This window comes from Suncus etruscus, chromosome 18, assembly GCF_024139225.1.
Source record: "Suncus etruscus isolate mSunEtr1 chromosome 18, mSunEtr1.pri.cur, whole genome shotgun sequence".
Classification (NCBI taxonomy): domain Eukaryota; kingdom Metazoa; phylum Chordata; class Mammalia; order Eulipotyphla; family Soricidae; genus Suncus; species Suncus etruscus.
In genome coordinates, this window is record NC_064865.1 from 57,032,680 (window position 1) to 57,048,024 (window position 15,345).

General features: G+C 42.5%; 1 protein-coding gene and 1 pseudogene across 1 annotated transcript; one reads left to right on the forward strand and one right to left on the reverse strand.

The window, feature by feature from the left end:
- LOC125996148 (histone H4-like) overlaps positions 1-15,345 on the forward strand; it is a 267,502-nt pseudogene that overhangs the window by 122,358 nt on the left and 129,799 nt on the right.
- Positions 14,197-15,144, reverse strand: LOC125996143 (putative olfactory receptor 2B8). The gene has a single exon (XM_049765095.1). The coding sequence runs from the start codon at positions 15,136-15,138 to the stop codon at positions 14,197-14,199; it is 942 nt and encodes a 313-aa protein (XP_049621052.1). The 5' UTR covers positions 15,139-15,144.

The window sequence follows — 15,345 nt, forward strand, 5'->3', positions numbered from 1 at the left end:
CAAACAAAAAACACGCCGTGGTCTTGAAATAAGAAACATGGCGTAGCACATAACGAAAGAAAAGAAAGGAAGAGAAAGAAAAGAAAAAAAAAAAAGAATAATTGGGGCCAACAATTTCAATAATCACATCCAAACTGAGGAATCGACCAAAATAGCTAGGTAAATAAAAATAATAATAACAATAATAAATGAAGGTAATATATATATATATATTATATATATATATATATATATATATATACATAACCAAGGTTTTGTGTTTTTTGTATTTTTTTTTCCCTCCTGCCCTGGCACAGTAAATATTGGGGTCATTCGAAAAGGAATTCACTTGCCCTATAAGATATGGGGTTTCTCCGTCCTTGGAGTATACTGTCATGGAATCAGCTCTAGTCTTTGCTCAGGATCATTACTCTCCAGGTTGTGTTTTTTTTTTTTTTTTTTTTTTGGTGTGTGGAAGGCTTCTGCTCTGTCCAGTGTGATACCGTCAGAGCTCTGTGTTTAGCAGTCCCAGTATCTGTACATATCCTGAGGTGGGACTTATGGTGAAGTCAGTCTTTGTGAATCTAGAGGTTCTGTTACCTCAGTGCCATTTTAATCCATCTTCTGTGGTTGGTAATCTTGGTCTTTGCGCTGAACCTAGGAAGGCATCTAGGATAGCGTCTTTCTTTGTTCTTCCAGAAGCCCCTTTCCATTACAATTGTCTCTGCCGGACCTTTGGGACTGGGGATCATGCTTATTGTGCAGGTCTTAGTTCAAACCCTAGACTAGGGCTTTTTTATTGGTCCCAAGATGTATACAGTCTGGTCGTGGTTCTAGTATCCAGTCATCTGTAAATCACGATCTTGGCTTTTGGACCTACCAAAGGGTGCCGCGTCTTCTGGTTTTGTCTTGTCGTTAGCTGGTGAGGTAGGCTAAACTGCTCTAAGGTCAAGTTGTTCACATTTTCCTCATTGTCGAGATATCATGTTAGAGCTGGCCCTTGTTGTTGACCCTGCAGTAATAAGGCTGTCCCAGATGGAGATTGTTTCTTACAGCTGTTGTGAGGAGCTGTGCCGTTTCTATGTCTGGGATCCAGGGTTCAAGGCTGGTTGAATGGTATCTAATCACCTGAGGTCTAAGTTGATTCCACTTGACATATTTTCAAGGTAGGAGATAACCCTGTATTGTAAACAACTATGAGTTCCTATCTCTAGTAGATAAGAGCTCTTTTTTTTTTAAAATATGTAAGATTTCCCCTTTATTTAGTGTGCCTTTGCAGGGGGAAGTGGTGCTCCATTATATGTCGGAGTATTTGGGGTGGACAGAGTGGGTAACAGAGATAGGTCACATACCCAAAGACGATTAAAAAAAAAAAAAAGGAAATAAAAGTGTATGTGCCCACAAATGTATATGTAAGGCAAACATTTAAATAAATAAGTTAATTAAAAAAATAAAAATATAAAATGAGTTAGCGAAGTTTTTAAAGGACCAACGTGGTGCAAAAGACTACTTTGCATTTGGGAGAGAACAGGTAAAGAGTTGGTGTATTACAGGTCTTATGCCTATGTTGGAAGTACAGTTTTCCCATTGTCTTTTGGATTTTTCTTGTGGTGTGTGGGTTCCCAGGCATCTTCCAATCACACACCCTGCCCCCCTTCAGATTGGTAAAAATTTGCAGCTGGGAGGTCTTGGAAGAGTTCTTGCATTGGGGATACTATTGGACCTAAGTCCGGTTTCAAGAAACAGTCCATGTTAGGGGGAGTTGGTAGGGAGGGTCTCGCAGCATGTGTCCACAGGGGAGTTGGCTGTCTTTTCTTGCAGGAGACGATGTGTGGGTTCGGTTGGGTGTCCCCTCGCCTGGGTGCTGGGTACTGGTTCATTGGGTAGGAGGTCGATCTTGATGCCTAAGAGATTAAGGACTGAGGGTGGAGAGTTTTAATATGGTGGGAGATCTGGATGGGATTGAGGGGTGAAGGGATAGTTGGATTTCCGGGGGGGAGAAAGGGGAAGGTATATGGGAGGGGTATGAAGGAAGAGAAAAGAGAAAATACCGTAGAAAGGGAGAAGAGAAAGGGAAAAAAGTAAAGAGAAGAGTAGAAGAGAAAAAGAAAAGAGAAGAGAAAAAAAATAGAGAGAAGAAAGAAGAGAATAGCAAGGGAATGCTGGTTTGGTTGAATGTGTTCGATGACTAGAGCCTGTAGTTTAGGTCTGTACATCGCAGGTACTGCTTTGGTGGTCTGACTGGTCACGTGCTTCGATTCCTAAAAGAAGGTTTAACCTAGAGATAAAGTGTATGTTAAAGAGTTTTCTCGTGGCCGTCTCATAGTGCAAGCAAGGTATGGTATCTCGTGTGGTATCCCGAATTGCCATCTTAGTTTGTCCGCCCTTTGTATCTAAGGGCGCCTGTGGAAAGAAAAGCTGAGAGGTTATTTTTAAAATATAGTAAGGTAAAGGGATTAAAACGTAGTGTTATGGTATGTTGCCATTGCATTACGTGATTTCCCGCGGTGTTCTATACTTGTGTTCCTGTTTACGATCTCTAAGGGATTATTGTGGGCCTTTGTTGTAGGAGTCTGGTTACATACCTGTTCTCTCCATGTTGCTGTTTCTGTTGTTGCTGTTTTCCTTGTGGTATAATGTGCAGTCAAGAGTTTGCATTGTTCCTTTTTCATGTATTTTGGACACTGCTCCCACGTATATGTTGACTATTACAGTGATCGGAGTTTCTACCCTGTTAAACCCTGTTATATGATTGTTAGGTATTAGTTGTGTATAAAATATATGTTCTAGGTGTTTCAGAATAGTGCTACCATTCTGTGTTTATCTTTTGTCTTCAGGCTTACTTCGTTTAACATAACATAATCTAGGTCCATCCACGTTGCTGCAAAGTCTGTGATTGTATCATTTCTAACTGCCATGTAATATTCCATTGTGTATATGTACCACATCTTAATGATCCATTCATCCGTTGTTGGACACCTAGGTTGGTTCCAAGATTTGGCTATTATACTGAGTGCTGCGATAAATAGTGGGGTGCATACGTATTTTGGAATGAATGTCCTTCCATCTTGTGGGTATATGCCTAGGAGGGCAATTGCTGGGTCAAATGGCAGCTCAATTCTGAGTTCTTTGAGCACTCTCCAGACTTTCCTCCATAGGTGTTGGACTAGGGGACATTCCCACCAGCAGTGGATGAGAGTTCCTTTCATACCGCATCCCCGCCAACAAAGGTTGTTTCCATTATTTTTGATGTGGGCCATCCTCACTGGTATAAGGTGGTATCTCATTGTTGTCTTGATTTGGATCTCCCTGATGATGAGTGAAGGTGAGCATGTTTTCATGTGTTTGTTGGCCATCCTTCTGTCTTCCTCAGAGAAGTGTCTATTCATTTCGTCTCCCCATTTTTTTATAGCTTTGTTTGGTTTTGGGGGGCTCAGCTTTCTGAGTGCTTTGTATGTTCTAGATATCAGCCCTTTATCTGATATGTCGAGTGAAAAGATTTTTTCCCATTCTGTTAGCTGTCTTCTTGCGTTAAGCAGGGTTTCTTTTGCCATGCAGAAGCTTTTTAGTTTGATGTAGTCCCATTTGTTTATATTTGATGCTAACGTTCTTGCCATTGGTGCTCCATTCTCAAAGACCTTTTTGATATATAGGTCTTTGAGTGTTCTGCCTATTTTATTCTCAATAAACTTTATGGATTCGGGTCTGATTTCAAGGTCTTTGATCCACTTTGAGTTGATTTTTGTATAAGGAGTAAGGTATGGGTTGATTTTCACTTTCGTACATGTGGTTTTCCAGTTGTACCAACACCATTTGTTGAATAGGCTTTCTTTGTTCCATTTCAGATTCTTGCCTCTTTTATCAAATATTAGTTGGCTATATACCTGGGGGTTTATGTCTGGGAATTCTGTTCTGACCCACTGGTCTGATGTCCTGTCTCTGTTCCAGTACCATGCTGTTTTGATTACTATGGCTTTATAGTATAGTTTCAAGTTAGGTAAGGAGATGCCTCCCAGCTTCTTGTTTTTCAGTATTTGTTTGGCTATCCTGGGTCTTTTGTGGTTCCAGATGAATTTTGTGAATGCTTGTTCTAATTCTTTAAAGAATTGTGTCTGGATTTGGATAGGGATTGCATTAAATCTATATAGGAGTTTGGGTAGGATAGTCATTTTGATTATGTTAATTCTACCTATCCATGAGCATGGGATGTTCTTCCATTTCTTTAGATCATCTTCAATTTCTTTCTGGAGTGTTTTGAAGTTTCCCTGGTATAGGTCTTTCACTTCTCTTGTAAGGTTGATTCCTAGATACTTGATGTTTTTTGATACTATCTTAAATGGAATTGTATTTTTAATCTCTCTCTCCTCAACTTCATTGTTTGTATATAGAAACGCTACTGTCTTTTGTGTATTGACTTTGTAACCAGCCACTTTGCTGTATTGGTTAATTGTTTCTAGGAGTTTTACTGTGGACTCTTTAGGGTTTTCGATGTATATCATCATATCGTCGGCAAAGAGAGATAGCTTGTGTTCCTCTTTCCCAATTTGAATTCCTTTGATTTCCTTCTCTTGTCGGATTGCTATTGCTAGGACTTCTAAGGTTATATTGAATAAGAGTGGAGAGAGTGGACAGCCTTGCCTAGTTCCTGATCTTAGTGGGAATGCTTCTAGTTTCTCACCATTGAGTATAATGTTGGCTGTAGGCTTTTCATAGATAGCTGTAACTATCTTGAGGAAGGTTCCTTCTAACCCTATTTTGCTGAGTGTCTTTAACATGAAAGGATGTTGGATTTTGTCAAATGCCTTCTCTGCATCGATTGATATGATCATGTGGTTTTTGTCTTTCATGTTGTTGATGTGGTGTATAATGTTGATTGATTTGCGTATGTTGAACCAACCTTGCATTCCTGGGATGAATCCCACTTGATCGTGATGTATGATCTTTTTGATGAAGTGCTGGATTCGGTTTGCTAATATTTTATTGAGTATCTTTGCATCTATGTTCATTAGTGAGATTGGTCTGTAGTTTTCTTTTTTGGTAGTGTCTTTGCCTTCTTTGGGAATGAGTGTGATATTAGCCTCATAAAAGGAGTTGGGGAGGATTCCTGTTTTTTCTATGGTTTGGAAGAGCCTATGGAAAAGTGGTAGTAAGTCTTCTTGAAATGTTTGATAGAATTCACCTGTAAATCCATCTGGGCCTGGGCTTTTGTTCTTAGGGAGTTTTTTAATTACATCTTCAATTTCCTCTGAGGTGATTGGTCTGTTTAGGATTTCTAGATCTTCCTTTTCCAGTCTTGGAAGAGGGTGTTTTTCCAAGAATCTATCGATTTCTACTGGGTTCTCTAGCCTAGTTGAGTATAGTTGTTCATAATATGATCTCATGATATGTTGTATTTCTTGGGGTTCTGTTGTAATCTCTCCCCTTTCATTTGTGATCCTACTGATTTGGGTGTTTTCTCTCTTTTTTTTGGTGAGTTTTGCCAGTGGTTTGTCTATCTTGTTTATTTTTTCGAAAAACCAACTCCTGGTCTCATTGATTTTTTGTATTGTTTTCTTGGTTTCTATGTTGTTTATTTCTGCTCTGGTTTTTATTATTTCTTGCCTTCTGGATGTGGTTGGACTTCTCTGTTGCTGATGTTCCAATTCTTTGAGGTGATCTTTTAAACTGTTGGTTTTGTTATTTTCCTGATTCTTGACATAGGCCTGTATTGCTATGAGTTTCCCCCTAATTACTGCTTTTGCTGTGTCCCATAAATTTTGACATGTTGTCTCTTCATTGTCATTTGTCTCAAGGAATCTTTTTATTTCTTCCTTGAGTTGTTCTTTGATCCAGCTGTTGTTGAGCAGCAAGTTGTTTAATCTCCAGGTATTAGTTTTTCTCCATTGCTTCTTCTTGACCTCAATTTTGAGCTCTGTGGCATAGTGATCTGAGAGGGTACTTCTAATGATCCTTACCTTTGTGGTCTTATATAGGTTGGCTTTGTATCCTAATATATGGTCTATTCTGGAGAAGGTTCCATGTGGGCTTGAGAAGAATGTGTATTCTGCTTTCTGGGGGTGGAGGGCTCTATATAAGTATATTAGCCCTAAATCTTCTAATTTTTCATTCAGAGCTCTTATTTCTTTGCTATTTTTCTGTTTGGTGGATCTGTCCAGTGGTGATAGTGGAGTATTGAGGTCCCCTGCTATTATCACATTTCCCTTCATGTGTTTCTCCAGGTTTGCCAGTAGTTGCCTCACATATTTTGCTGGCTCTACATTAGGTGCATAGATATTGACCAGGGTTAGTGTTTCTTGATCTAATGTTCCCCTGATCAGTAAGTAGTGACCCTCTTTGTCTCTGATCACTTTCTTGAGGTTGAATGCAATTTGGTCTGATATAAGAATTGCTGTCCCTGCTCTTTTTTGTTTTCCATTGGACTGAATAATTACTTTCCATCCTTTTATTCTAAGCCTGTGCTTATCCTGCATCTGTAGGTGTGTTTCTTGCAGACAGCAGAAGTCCGGTTTATTTTTCCTAATCCAGTTCTCTACTATGTGTCTTTTAATTGGAGAGTTTAGTCCGTTAACATTTAGGGAGATTATTGAGAGAGAGGATTGTTGTGTAGTTGTGTTGTGTAGGGTGGTTTTTGTTACAATCGGGGGTTTGGATTGTGTAATTCGTCTTTGAGTAAGTCGTTTAGGATCGGTTTTGTTTGCACAAATAGTTCAAATTCGTTCTTGTTTGAGAATGTTTTTAGTCTATCCTCCCATATGAATGTAAGTTTTGCTGGGTATTGGACCCTAGGTTGGAAATTTCTTTCATTCAGTCGTTTAAATATGTCATTCCATTGTCTTCTTGCTTGAATTATTTCAAATGGGAGATCTGGTTTGATTCTTATGTCCCTACCTTGGTACTTGAGGTTTCTTTTCTTTCTTATTGCTTTAAGGAGTTCTTCTTTCTCTTTGTTTTTTGCCAATTGGATTACCATGTGTCTTGGTGTTTGTTTATTGGGGTCTATCTTATTGGGAACTCTTTTTATTTCCTGTATTGGCATTGCAGTATCCTTCCAGAGGGTGGGGAAGTTCTCCGCTATTATCTCTCTGACTACTTGTTCTTCCCCTTTCCCTACTTCCTCCCCTTCTGGTATACCCACAATTCTTAGGTTGTTTCTTTTGTCCTTGTTCATTAGATACTGGACCTTTCCTTCCAGTGCTTTGCCTTTTATTTCTTTGTTGGTTTCTTGATCATTTTTTGTTTGCAGTTTTCCTTCGAGTTCTTCAATGTGTTTCTCCAATTCTGTGTTTCTGCTTGTAAGGCTTGTTACTTTGTCTGTTAATTCCTTCACTTCTTTTTGTATGAAATCTCTCATGTTCTTTAACATTTCTTCTTTAATTTGGCTGATTTGTTCATCCATAGATTTCTTATACTCGATAGCTAGGGTTTCTCTCATTCCTTTTATTAATTCTTGCATTTCCTTCCTCATGGCTGCTTTTAGGTCTTCATCGCGTGTATCTGTGCGTTTTGGTGGACTTGGAAGCTTGCAAGAGTTTGTCACCATATCTCCAGATATTAGTGATCTCCTTGATTTACGCATACTTCTTTGTATTTAATGGTGTGTTTTAGAGTGCTGTGCTTCTAATTTTCACCTGTTTTGATCCCCTGTGGTGTGGGAGTTGGTTCCCTCCCTGAGGGTGGTTCTAGAGGGACTTTTGGGTGAACTCGCTGAGGTTTTGATCCTCCTGTACTCTTTATGTGGCCTGGTTAGTTGTTTTCCCCTTTTGTTGGCAGCTAGTACTGGCCCTTTCCTGACCACAGTGGTGGGGGGCACTGTTTCTCCTCTCCTTTTTCTCCTCTCCTCTACTACTTGGAAGTCAGTCTTCCTCTTAATTTCTGTCAGCAGGTGTAGTTCCGCTTCTGGCCACACTGGTTGCGGGCGCTGTTGAGCCTGACTCTCTGTTCCCTCCCTTATCTGGGGGTCAATGAAGCTCTGCTCCTCCGAGTTACCGCGGAAGAAATTCCCCCAGTCAAGCCCTCCCGGTAGCTGCTCTCAGCCCTAGGGGGGGTCTCCGGTCCACTCTGGGGCTCGGGGCTAGGTTGCTCTAGGTTACCTAAAGGTCCAGGGGGCAGGCCCAAGCTCACCTAGTCTATTCGTCCCACCTGTCCCAGCTGGGCAGGTGACTCCGGCCCACTAGGTACTAGGGAATGTCCTCCCCAGTCTACGCTCGGGTCAGGTGGGATGAACTCTGGGGCCTGGAAGTTGAGGCAACGGGTGGTGTGGTCTCTGTGCCAACCAGCTGGCCTCTGCAGTCTATGGGGGGGGGGTCGCACGCAGGGTGGCTGGCGGCTGTGGGTCGTCCACGTGTGAGCGCCCTAAAAGAGTGCACTCACCATGGACGCCGGGGGTCCCTACTCCCCGTTGGCGCGGCTGGCCTCTGCAGTCTATGGGGGGGGTCGCGCGCAGGGTGGCTGGCGGCTGCGGGTCGTCCACGTGTGAGCGCCCTAAAAGAGTGCACTCACCATGGACGCCGGGGGTCCCTACTCCCCGTTGGCGCGGCTGGCCTCTGCAGTCTATGGGGGGGGGGTCGCGCGCAGGGTGGCTGGCGGCTGCGGGTCGTCCACGTGTGAGCGCCCTAAAAGAGTGCACTCACCATGGACGCCGGGGGTCCCTACTCCCCGTTGGCGGCTGGCCTCTGCAGTCTATGGGGGGGGGGGGTCGCGCGCAGGGTGGCTGGCGGCTGCGGGTCGTCCACGTGTGAGCGCCCTAAAAGAGTGCACTCACCATGGACGCCGGGGGTCCCTACTCCCCGTTGGCGCGGCTGGCCTCTGCAGTCTATGGGGGGGGGTCGCACGCAGGGTGGCTGGCGGCTGCGGGTCGTCCACGTGTGAGCGCCCTAAAAGAGTGCACTCACCATGGACGCCGGGGGTCCCTACTCCCCGTTGGCGCGGCTGGCCTCTGCAGTCTATGGGGGGGGTCGCGCGCAGGGTGGCTGGCGGCTGCGGGTCGTCCACGTGTGAGCGCCCTAAAAGAGTGCACTCACCATGGACGCCGGGGGTCCCTACTCCCCGTTGGCGCGGCTGGCCTCTGCAGTCTATGGGGGGGGGGGTCGCGCGCAGGGTGGCTGGCGGCTGCGGGTCGTCCACGTGTGAGCGCCCTAAAAGAGTGCACTCACCATGGACGCCAGGGGTCCCTACTCCCCGTTGGCGCGGCTGGCCTCTGCAGTCTATGGGGGGGGGTCGCACGCAGGGTGGCTGGCGGCTGCGGGTCGTCCACGTGTGAGCGCCCTAAAAGAGTGCACTCACCATGGACGCCGGGGGTCCCTACTCCCCGTTGGCACGGCTGGCCTCTGCAGTCTATGGGGGGGGGGTCGCACGCAGGGTGGCTGGCGGCTGCGGGTCGTCCACGTGTGAGCGCCCTAAAAGAGTGCACTCACCATGGACGCCGGGGGTCCCTACTCCCCGTTGGCGCGGCTGGCCTCTGCAGTCTATGGGGGGGGGGTCGCGCGCAGGGTGGCTGGCGGCTGCGGGTCGTCCACGTGTCTCCTTTTTCATTTCTAATACGAGTTATCAAGTTTCTCTCTTTCTTTCTTTGTTAGTTTTGCCAGTGGTCTATCAATCTTGTTTATTTTTTCAAAGAACCAACTTCTGCTTTCGTTGATCTTTTGGATTGTTTTTCGGGTTTCCACTTCATTGATTTCTGCTCTCAGCTTTGTTATTTCCTTCTGTCTCCCTATTTTTGGGTCCTTTTGTTGAGTACTTTATAATTCTATGAGCTGCGTAATTAAGTTATTCAGATATGCCCCTTCTTCTTTCCTGATATGTGCTTGCAAAGCTATAAATTTTCCTCTCAGTACTGCTTTTGCTGTGTCCCATAGGTTCTGATAGTTTGTGTCTCCATTGTCATTTGTTTCTAGGAAGATTTTGATTTCCTGTTTGATTTTATCTTGGACCCACTGGTTATTCAGTATTAGGCTGTTTAACTTCCAGATATTAAACTTTTTCTTCTGTGTCCCTTTGTAGTTCACATATAATTTCAGAGCCTTGTGGTTAGCGAAGGTAGCCTGCAAAATTTCTATCCTCTTGATATTATGGAGGTATGTTTTGTGTGCTAGCATGTAGTCTATCTTGGAGAATGTCCCATGTACATTAGAGAACAATGTGTATCCAGGCTTCTGGGGGTGTAGTGTCCTGTATATATCTACTAGGCCTCTTTCTTCCATTTCTCTGTTCAGGTCTAGTATATTCTTGTTGGTTTTCAGTCTTGTTGACCTGTTAAGTGTTGACAATGCCGTGTTGAGGTCTCCCACAATTATTGTGTTGTTATTGATATTCTTTTTTCAGATTTGTCAACAATTTTATTAAACATTTTGCTGGCCCCTCATTTGGTGCATATATGTTTAGGAGAGTGATTTCTTCCTGCTGTATGTATCCCTTGATTAATACAAAATGTCCATCTTTGTCCCTTACAACTTTCCTAAGTATAAAGTTTTCATCATCTGATATTAAGATGGCCACTCCAGCTTTTTTATGGGTGTTGTTTGCTTGGATGACATTGAGAGAAAGAAGTGTCCTGGTAGTTAGTGCCATCTTTCTATTGAAGTTTGGTGTGTCTGTTGGTCAGTCTTGTCTTAAATTAGGCCGTTCAGTTTTTCTTTTAAGAATGGTTTTGAGTCTGTAAAGTTTCTGAGCTGTTGTTTGTCTGTAAAACCATGTATTGTTCCTTCAAACCTGAAAGTAAGTTTTGCTGGGTGCAGTATTCTAGGCGAAACATTTATTTCATTGAGTTTTGTCACTATGTCCCACCACTGCTTTCTGGCCTTGAGTGTTTCTGGTGACAGGTCTGAAGTAAATCTCAAGGATGTTCCCTTGAATGTAATTTCTCTTTTTGATCTTGCTGCTTTCAGAATTCTTTCTCTATCTGGGGGATTCGTCATTGTTACTAGGATGTGTCTTGGGGTGTTTTTTCTGGGGTCTCCTTTAGTTGTTACTCTTCGGGCATGCTGGATTTGACTGCATATATTTATTAGCTCTGGTAGTTTCTCTTTAATGATGTTCTTGACCATTGATTCTTCCTGGAGATTTTCTTCCTGGGTCTCTGGGACTCCAATGATTCTTAAATTGTTTCTGTTGAGCTTATCATAGACTTCTATTTTCATCTATTCCCATTCTTTGAGTAATTTTCCCATTGATTTATCATTTGAGTTAAGGCTTTTTTCCAATTTTTCTGCTGTTTGAAGTTGTTACTCATCTCATCTTCCAGTGTACTAATTCTATTCCCAGCTGATGTTAACCTGTGGGAAAGCTCAACCATGCTTTTCTTCAATTCATCTACTGAGTTTTTCAGACCTGTTATTTGACCTGAAAGTTCAGTTTGGAGTTTTCTGATTTCTATCTTCATATTCTCTTGATTCTTTTTTTTTTTTTTTTTTTGGCCACACCCAGCGGTGCTCAGGGATTACTCCTGGCTGTCTGCTCGGAAATAGCTCCTGGCAGGCACAGGGGACCATATGGGACACCGGGATTCGAACCAACCACCTTTGGTCCTGGATCGGCTGCTTGCAAGGCAAATGCCGTTGTGCTATCTCTCCGAGCCCCTTCTCTTGATTCTTATTAGTGTTCTCTTTTATACTTTCTTTGAGTTCTTTGAACATCTTCCATATTGCGACTCTAAACTCCTTATCTGAGAGACTGACTAGTTGGTTGGTCATGTTCAAGTCATCAGAGTTGCCATCGTCATTCTCTATGCCTGGCACTGGCCTGCGTTGTTTCCCCATTGTCACACTTATATTGTGGGTTTTTCTACGTGTTGTGGTTGTAATCATTGGCTAAATGATGTGCAAGGCCGGGAAGCAAAGCAAAGCAGCCGTGCTCCTCTGGCTCCACCCTTTCTGGGCTTGTAAACTCGGCTCAGGGAAGGTGAGCCTTCTGCAGATGAGCCACACATAGGATGAAATCAGGCTGACAATGGAGCAGAGCATAGAAGACAGGCAGATAGGGGTGCTGGCATCTGAGTTCCAGCAGAGTTCCTCAATTCTGTATCTTACTCTGAAGCAGGCTGGATTACCAGCAGGAATGCTGATGAAATCCAGTTGCAGGCAGCTGGAAACCACATGGCCCAAGATGGCTTCTGCGCCCTTCTGGCTCCCAGCAGAAACCAGCAAGAATCAGTGTGTGTACCTCCCGACCCACCTCTGAAGCAGGCAGGATCACCAGCAGGAACGCTGATGAAATCCAGTCTCAGGCAGCTGGAAACTGCCGGTTTAGATGCTTTTAAGAAGCAAATATTCCCATTTGCAAAAATATTTTAAGATAGTGGTAATAATTAAATAACAATTTACACCATCATTCCATAAATGCAATTAAATATTAACCTAATTTTATTTCTTACCAAATTAGAAGGGATTGTAAACTTAATTAACTTCTTACCTATAGATCTATTTCCTTCAAGTATATATAACTGCAAGTTTTTATTTAATATGGTTCACTCTAGGAAAAGTACCTCCTGCTAAAAAGTACTTTATGTTAGCGTTTTCTTTTTTTACCAGCCAATTTCAACATACTATTTATTAAGCAGTCTAATTCAGAGCAATAGTGTGTAGAAGAAGCTTTCTTGTTTGATGTATTCCCACCTACTCATTTGTATCTTTATTTCCTTTTTGGAGTCAACTCCCCAAATATATCACAGAACCTAGTATCATGGAAGTTGTACCTCTGCTTTTCTTCAATTCATTTATGGCTTTAGATCTTACATCCAAGTCTTTTTTTGTTTACGTGTTTGTTTGAGGGCCACACCCGGCAATGCTCAGGGGTAACTCATGGCTCGAGTTTATGTGTTGTTGGGAGACAATATAAGGTGCCAGGGATCAAACTCTGGTCAGCATCGTGAAAAGCAAATATCCTTTTTACTCAACTATACCTCTGGCCCTAGATATTCTAATATTTAATTCAATTTTTTATTTTCTTTTTATATAGATATGAAATAGTGATTCAGTTATTGGATGTAGTTAGAGAATAATAGCAAATGAACCTAAAAAGTACAAGAAAGTGGCCAGAGAGGTGGCGCTAGAGGTAAGGTGTCTGCCTTGCAAGCGCTAGCCAAGGAAGGACCACAGTTCGATTCCTCTGGCATCGCATATGGTTCCCCCAAGCCTGGGGCAATTTCTGAGTGGTTAGTCAGGAGTAACCCCTGAGCATCAAACGGGTGTGGCCCCCCAAAAAAGTAGATGAAAGTAATAATAAAAACTAGAGCAAAAGTAAATAATATAGAAAGCAAGAAACAATACAAAAATATCAATTACATCAGGAGTTGGTTCTTAAAAAAGAACAAATATCACAGACACTCCTTTAGCTAGACTCATGAAAACAAAAAGAGAAAATGTTCAAATAAATCTGATAGAGATGAAAAATGAGAAACCATAATAGACCCCTCAGAAATGCTAAGGATTATGATAAGTTACTATAAATAACTTTATGTTGTTAAGCTAGAGAATCTAGAAGAAATTGAACAGATTCTTAGAATCATGCAATATCCCAAAACTAAATGAAAAGGAAGTAGGAGATCTGTAAAGCCCAACACAAGTAAGGAAATCAAAACATCAAATGATGGGAAGATTAGGAAAAACCATACAGATGAGACCTAAAACACACAGTCCCAACAACAACAACAACAACAAAAGATGTTAATCCAACAAATAATCAAAAAACACAAAAGCAAAAGTAGATATTCACACCACCAAATCTTTTTATTAAAATTCAACCAATATCTGAATTGTGGCTCAGCAGGAGACAAGAGACAAGTTGTTTTACAAACTTGAGGCCATGAATTCCAACTCTCAATTCTGTAGATTGAAAATAAAAATGCTTTCAGAGACAATGACAGTGTGGAGTGTTTTTTTGGCGGGGTTGGTTTTTGGGTCACACCTGGCAGTGCTCAGGGGATACTCCTTGCTCCATGCTCAGAAATTGCTCCTGGCAGGCTCCGGGGACCATATGGAATCCGGGATTCGGACCAATGACCTTCTGCATGAAAGGCAAACGCCTTACCTCCATGCTATCTCTCCGCCCCCCAGTGTAGAGTATTTTAAAATAAATTACATATGTCGTTGAAAAGAAACCAGCTGAATAATTGAGCTGACAGAGTTTATACAGTCTGTCTTGGGTGTAGGAAATGGAGAGTATTTCAATGACAGTTCTACCATCACTCGCAATTAAAGTTCATTCAGAGTGTTTGCATATACATCATCTGGAATCACGATCCTTCCTAAGCACTTTCCTCATTGCTCCCGTCACATCCTTGTTCCTCAGGGTATAGATCAGGGGATTCATCGTGGGAGTAAAAATGCCATAAAAGAGAGTTGTGAACTTGCCCCGATCCTGAGAGTAGTTGCTGCTGGGCTGCAGATAAGCATAGATGGCTGTGCCAAAGAACAGAGACACCACGATGAAGTGGGAGCCACATGTCCCAAAGGCTTTTCTCTGTCCGGCTGCAGATTTGATTCTCAAAATGGCCCTCACGATCCAACCATAGGAGAACACAATAAAAATAAGAGGTAAAACAAGAGTGACAAAACTGGCAAAGTAGAGTTCAGCCTCAATATTACTGGTGTCAACACAAGCGATCTTCAGCAATGCAGGGATCTCACAAAGGAAATGATCTAATTTGTTTCTCCCACAAAGTGGTAAACGGAAGATGAGTACAGTCTGCACTAAGGAGTTGGATAAACCAAAGATCCAGGAAACCAAAATCATCAGGACGCAGAGTCGAGGGTGCATGATGACTGTATAGTGAAGAGGCCTGCACACAGCAGCGTAGCGATCAATTGACATGACTACTAAGAGCACACATTCTGTGCCTCCCAACCCTAGAGATAGAAACAACTGAGCCACACAACCAGCAAAGGAGATAGACTTGTCAGCTCCACTGAGATTTACCAGGAACTGTGGGACAATGCTGGTGGTAAAACACAAATCCAGGAAGCTTAGGTTGGAGAGGAAAAAGTACATTGGGGTATGGAGATTGGGATCCAGGAAGGACAGAACAATGATGGTGGTGTTACCCAGCAAAGTGAAGAGATAAAAAATTATCAATACCACAAAGAGGACTATTTCCAGTTGGGGCCTGTCTGAAAACCCCAGTAAAATGAATCCAGTGAAGGAACTTCCATTTTTCTGTTCCATCATGTGTTAGTAAATGTTTCCTGTTAACATAGTTTTTAACCAGTTTTAATATTGTATCATTATTATTTATAAAGTGGTTTGCTGATTGATCACATATTTAGACACTGGGATTTGAACGGGTCACACATGTCATCCTTCAACCACCACTGGTATGATCTATACAACTTTCAATAGTAGGTTCTTTAATTAATTATGTGGGTACAGCCTATA

What these genes read in the sequence shown, in the direction of transcription:
- LOC125996143 (XM_049765095.1), bottom strand. Translation starts at nt 15,138, where the DNA reads ATGATGGAACAGAAAAATGGAAGTTCCTTCACTGGATTCATTTTACTG.